At 41.0% G+C, this 6,507-nt stretch overlaps 1 protein-coding gene across 2 annotated transcripts in view; it reads left to right on the top strand.

Annotated features, from left to right (window-relative positions):
* Positions 1-1,137: 1,137 nt before the first annotated feature.
* The window catches only part of SMARCA5 (SWI/SNF related, matrix associated, actin dependent regulator of chromatin, subfamily a, member 5), a 40,774-nt gene continuing 35,404 nt past the window's right edge, over positions 1,138-6,507 (top strand). The window contains exons 1-3 of one of the 2 annotated variants that reach the window (XM_045078355.1): positions 1,138-1,364; positions 1,499-1,764; positions 5,221-5,295. In XM_045078355.1, coding sequence (XP_044934290.1) covers positions 1,588-1,764; positions 5,221-5,295 — 252 coding nt within the window. In that variant the 5' untranslated portion in view covers positions 1,138-1,364; positions 1,499-1,587. Of the gene's footprint in view, positions 1,765-5,220; positions 5,296-6,507 lie in introns of both variants that reach the window. The other variant, XM_045078354.1, reaches the window with a different exon arrangement.

The raw sequence follows: 6,507 nt of genomic DNA, 5'->3' as shown, positions 1-6,507 counted from the left end.
GCTACCAGGCACCCCAATATCATTCCAAATTTTATGTATATTTTTGAGCTGTTACATTTTTTTTCAATTAACACTATGTAATAAACATTCTTCTAAATTAATGGTTGTTAAAGGGTTAATAATAGTTCATTTTGTGGCTGTATAATAATTTTAAAATCACAGTTCGATGTTGGCTTCAGCCCATTGGTAGCTTTTCGAGTTACATGTGAAGATTATGTTGAATGTCATTGCAGGTAATTAACCAGTTAGCTCAAACCTTAGCTCTTGAAAAGTGTGTCTCCTTTACAGAATAAGCATTGATAGAATACCTGACATTGGATGCAAAGATGAGTAAGAGCTTGTGCAGTGCAGGTAACAACTTACTGTAATATTCAGATTTGTTATCAAATAGAAAACGATATGCTTAAATTCTACAGTAAACGGATGCGCGTGACCCTTAGGCTGCGTTGAAGAAAGTCCAAGGCAATGTACAGGACAGTGATTGCTCGCCACATATCTTACGGAGAAAAGTACTTTTTATTTAATATTTGGTGGTTGAGAAAAGATACAGCCCACCGTGTCTCTTCCTTGATTACTCGTGTTTCTCACTCCCATGGCCGGGTGCAGTTTGCTTACTATTAGTGTATATATCTGGAAGAAATACAGTCTAGCTTTGTATCGAAGTAGGAAAATTTAGAAACGACTAATACAGCTAACATGGGAAGACGAAAGAAAAAAAAAATCACACTAACGGAAACTTGTCCTGAGACGACCAAAATAAGACGTCACTTGGGCTAATCACAACGTCAAAGCTTAACGGCATCACCCCTGTAAGCGGAGGCGGTAAAGTGCTAAGGTCAGCAGAGGCCTCCATATTTCAGTAGACGGCGCAAAACATGGGCGAGTTTCCAGGTGATGCCACCGACCCCCTCCGCGCCCAGAAGACAGGACCAACAACCACAGCCGTTAGGAACCGCGGTCGCGTCACGCCTGAGAGGGGACGCGCAAACCTACGTCCCCAAGCACTCCCCGCAGGCCCCGCCCATTCCTCGCCCCAGAGCCCGCTGGGGGCTCGGGGGGCGTGGCCAAGGGCGAGGCGAGGAGAACGCGCAAGCGCACCAGAACCCAGTCAATTAGCCAACTATTAATCTCGCGAGGGTTGAAAGTCGGTGGCGTAGGTGGTTGTCCTGGATGCTGGCGAGATAAGTGATTTCTCCCAGAGGAAGAAAAGGAGGCGGCGAAGCTGGTTCCCGGCGTCGGTCTCTCTTTCGCTTTCCTTTCTCCTAACTCCAACTCTCCGCCCTCCCGTAAATCAACCCGCCTTCCCTGACCTCAGTGACCCAGGTGGCCCCGCCCACCCTCGTCGACGTGATTCCCGCCGTGAGGTAAGCGCCGCTCGAATCCCGAGCCCGGCGGAAGAGGAGGCGGACGAAAGGGGGAGGCTGCTGGGCCCGGCTTAGGCTCGTAGCGGAGCCGCAGCGCAGGGGGGCATTCGGGTGGTCCTCTCGCCCTCCGTCAGCTCGTGGCGACGTAACTACCGAGGCCTAGGCCTCTTCGTCTCTGCCGAGCCGGGCCTCAGGCAGCAGCGGGTGACGCAGACGGAACATCATGTCGTCCGCGGCCGAGCCTCCGCCACCCCCGCCTCCCGAGAGCGCGCCTTCCAAGCCCGCAGCCTCGGCCGCCAGCAGCGTGAGCAACAGCAGCAACAAAGGCGGCCCGGAGGGCGTCGCGGCCCAGGCGGCTTCCTCTGCGGCTGGCTCCGGCCCCGCGGACTCCGAGATGGAGGTGAGGGTGGCTTATGGCGCGGGCAGAGGGCGCAGTGGGGAGGAGGAGCTGGTTCCCTCGCCGGGATTTTAGTGCTCAGACGCGGAGCCGTACTCTACCCTCCAGCATCCAAACTCGGCCTCAGACCCTTAGGATCCGGAATGATTCACTCCTGCGCCCTTGTGCTTATCCCTACCCACGCCGACTCCCATGGATTTCTGGCACTTCACATTTACATTATTTGTCTTTTCGGCGACTCTTGCCAAATCTTCCAGCGCTATTATTAAACAGATGTTATTGATTACTGAGGCCGAGCGGGACCGGCCCGGTTTTTGTGTGTGTGTGTGTGTGTGTGTGTGTCTGGTAGACTTCCATAATTCCCTCACCCGTCTCTGATTCTAGCTTTTAGTTTCCACTAAACTTGCGGGAAGGGAGAAGGAGATGCCTCTTAGTGGGGAGGGAAGGATGCGCGGGGTGGGGAGGGCGTTTAAAAGCTGCGCGTCGGAGGACTCAGGCCTCCTTTTCTTCATCCAGGTCCTTGCGGGGGCGGTATCTGTTCTGGGCAGAAACAATGGCTAGAGCTGGATGGCCGAATGCGCAGTGGGGATAAGCGGGGCGCAGCTGCTCCTGTGAAGGGAGAGGAGGCTCCTCCCAGGCACTGTTCCTTAGGGAGGAAAGCGACCAACGCAGCAGCAGCTGTCTTGTCTTGGGCCCCCATCTAATTTGGGTAGGGGGATGGATGAATTAGTGAGTCTGGGGCGGTTGACTTTCAGTCTAGCGCAATTCCTCTTTTTGGGCCTTGGCCTTTTTTTTTTTTGAAAATTGGTACTGCTCGCTTGCCGAGCCTGCCTTCAAGGGCTGGGGTTGGCCAGAGGATGGTGACAGTGATGCGGGGGTGGAAAGTTTGGGGAGCTGCCAGGCGGGTCTCTTGGGTGTGCTCCAAGACTTTGCGAGGTCTGGGAACAAAGTGATTGCTTGCTCCTTCCAAATTTTATTCTTGGCCTTCGATCTGTTTTGAGATATTTTATAGTCGCAGCCCAAAGACTTCTGGGATTTTTCCATCCTTAGCTGGAAGGGGTGAAGGATCCTTGATGCAGAAATAACACAATAAGTAAATGGAAGTGCAGTTTAACATTGAAGCGTTTGTCGCACCAAAGTTTTACTTGGGCACCAGAGGTCTAACCTAGCGTGACCTAACATTATGCTAATAGTTTATAAGAGAATTTTTTGGTGATGGTAGGTTTTAGTGCAATAGGACATTGGTATTCTGTACTGTTACACTTAACAGTACTGATTTTTGTTTCACATTCTTCTTTAGTGTTGCCTATTTTTCTTAAGGTTTTAAATGGTTCTTTTGGATTAGCAGGGCTGTTTAACTTAGATTCGTGCTCCCTGGTGTAAGGGGGTTTGAAAATCTTTGGCACTTTCAGTGCGTAAATGGATGGTTCTCTGCGAAATGCCGTCCATAGTTTTTATCAGTTTCTTACTTAAAAGGGTCTGTCATTCAAATTTTGGAATAATAACCACTGTCTCAGTAGAGATGTTATTTAAATATCAAAGAGTAAAGACTAAGCTGGCTTTCAGTTGCTATTTTTAAATATAAGTGGAATTAAAGTTTAAGTATGGATGTTGATGTAATAACGAGTACCAAATGAAGTCCAGGCCATATTTATTTGCCAGATGAAGAAATCGAGTCTTTTGTTAAGTAGAATCTGTGATAGGACCCAGGTCTGTTTCTGAAACTGACCGATTTCCCACATTTCTACCGTGTCATACTTAGAAGAAGGATGTTTGACAGTTTTATTTCTTGAAGAATGACTTAGTTATACCTTTTTGGTATAGGAACATGAATAGTTTCATCTTTTATCAGTTTCTTCACTGACCAGTTTTAGTTTCGATTGTTTTTTCTTCATGTTATAGTTGATCTAAAATTTTTTTTAAGGTAAATGTACATTGTCTTTTTTTGTAACTGAATTGGGAAATCATTGAGGTTTACTGATAAATACTAGGTTTATGTATATGTAATATATCTGGCAGTCTTAAATGCATTTTTCTTGTTTGAAAGTTGAATTTGAGTTAGATATTTTGAAAATTAGAAAATAAATGAAAGCTTGCATTCACAAATTGTTTCTGACAGGACAGACCTTCCCAGAGATATTAGTTAGTTTTCCTATGTGTTCAGCTAAATTTTCATTTTCTTGTTTGAAAGTAGAATTTAAGTTGGGTATTTTGAAAATTAGAAAATAAATGAAAGCTGCATTCACAAATTGTTTCTGACAGGGCGGACCGTCCCAGAGGTACTAGCTAGCTTTCCTATGTGTTTGGTTAAATTTTCATTTTTGCTTGGTACTGATTAGGGAGTAATTTCATTTTTTGTTTATTATGATTTTTTTAGCAAACGTGGATGGAACCTGAATTTTTGTCTTTCACTGTTGATTAGACTAATAGGTGACTATATGCCAACAGAGTAGGCAGGCACACTGTATACCAGATAATCATAGGACCTCTGTCCTGGAGTCCAAATCCCCCCTCTTTTTTTTTTTTTTTAAACTATGAAAGAAATAATGACTACTGTTGTTTATTATGGCATATTTTGACCTTTTATGATATCTGGTACCATTTTGTGAAGTAGGCTAGTAGGTGGCTTTTTCATTTTTATTTGTGAACGCCAGAGATTTGCGATGAGCTTGAAGGTGACACAGGTGCCTAAAGATCTTAGCAATGAAGTTAGATTAGAATTTAGGTAATTTGACCTCTCAGTTCTGGTACTGTACCAAATCCAGTCCCCCAGTTTTTAAATCACAGATAACTTTATAATAGTACATATTGCCCAAGCACGGATTTGTACATTGTAAATGAAAATTATACTTTTACCAACTGTTCTTTAGTTGTTTTTTTGACAGATGAGTAGAAATTAGTGGAGTAGTTGTTGCTGTTTTTGTTTGTGGCATTTTGAATGTCAGAGTGAATAAATTTTTGCAAGAAAGGATATTTGTTACTAATTTGTAGTTAAGAAATAAGAGATTTAGGATGCATGATAAATTTTTTGTATTGTTCCAGAAGATGGAAATCAGGCTGACTAATGATGGTAATTTCTAGGTGTATATTTATGTAGAAGCACAGCAGATACTGAAGTTTTATGATTAAAAGGAAACATGATTTCTTCACATTATATAGTGTTTAATTTGGTTTCATAATATTTATTGAATAGAAAAAGAAACAGATTTGTTGAAAGTTATTCTATTCTAGGATGATGTGATAATAGTCTTGTGTTTTACTCTTGGCCAAAGCCATGCAGTTTATATATTTGGGTTAAATAGGTTGTTATTGTGGCATTTAGTTTTATCAAAATACTCTGTCAGATTAGATTATAGCCATTTAAGTATCTAGCAAGAATGTGGTTTGAGCAGAAACTAGTTTAATAATGGTGTGTTAACTATTTTTGAAGAACAATCCATGATTTTTCCCTCCTACCAGGAAGTATTTGATGACGCATCTCCTGGAAAGCAAAAAGAAATTCAAGAACCAGATCCTACCTATGAAGAAAAAATGGTATGCTCTAGGTATATAAATAGAGTTTGTAATAACTTTTATTTAGGTGATTGAATGGACCAAACTTCTGCATTTAACTTTTATAGTTGAGTCACAGATATCCCCAATGGAAATATGTGTAACATGGGATACTATAATTTTTGTTACTTGCCTGTGTAAAGCAAATGGAGAAATATTACATGAACATACCTAATAGTATTATATAAATGTATGGGATATGTTCCTCCTCTCTATTTTAAGATTTAGTGTCGGGGAGTGAGGAGAGTAAAAGACCACAGAGGTAGTTATTCAAGTTGTATTCTGCCTCTGTCATTCTATTCCACTGGGTACAAAGACGGTAATATATGCTCCTTCCCTCAGCTTTTGTACAATATGGGTGAGTTCTTTTCGAAAAAAGCACATGATCGTGTTATGTTATACTTAAATCCTCAAAGACCCAGCTCACATTTCATACCTTAGGAAACTTTTTTTTAGCATGACTTAACCATAACCTACAAAGAGCTTTAAACTTAAATTCAGATTCAGTAATCATAATGGCTAATAGCAAATGCTTACTATGTACTAAGCCCTTTTGTGAGTGCTTTATGTGCATTAAACTAATTTAATTTTACTGAAATATTAAAAAGTTAGAATAACATGTTAAATAATAACATGTTAATTAATAATGTTAAATAACATGTTAAATAATAATAAATAATAGCACTATGCAATATAACTGGTGTGCTCTTTAAGAGTAAAAAGTGTCTTTATGTATCTTTATCTAGATTAATACTGATATGTAATATATTTTATCCAGTATTTTTTGAAACTTTTTTTCTTCAACCTTTGATCTTCTCTTCAAGATCAGTAGATATTTTTGAATCTCTTACATAGTTTCAAAATCCTAAAATATATGCATTTTTGAATATATGATATGTATATGCATACATAATGTGCCTGATAAACGTAGTAATATGTAAAATATAAATGTCACTATTTTTATTTTTTATTTTAATTCCAGTGTAATTACCGTATAGTGTTATATTAGCTTCAGGTGTGCAATACAGTTACCCACTAATTCTGTACGTTACTTAGTTCTTATCACCTATTTCACTCCCTCTGGTAACCACCAGTTCTGTATATTTAAGAGTCTGTTTTTTTCTCTTGTTTTGTTTCTTAAATTCACATACAAGTGAAATCATAGGGTATTTGTCTTTCTCTGACAGATTTATT

This window comes from Mustela putorius, unplaced genomic scaffold, assembly GCF_011764305.1.
Source record: "Mustela putorius furo isolate JIRA1106 unplaced genomic scaffold, ASM1176430v1.1 tig00000242_pilon_pilon_pilon, whole genome shotgun sequence".
In the NCBI taxonomy this organism is placed as follows: Eukaryota; Metazoa; Chordata; class Mammalia; order Carnivora; family Mustelidae; genus Mustela; species Mustela putorius.
The sequence above is the reverse complement of the archived record's forward strand: the minus strand, read 5'-3'. Positions and strand labels throughout refer to the sequence as shown.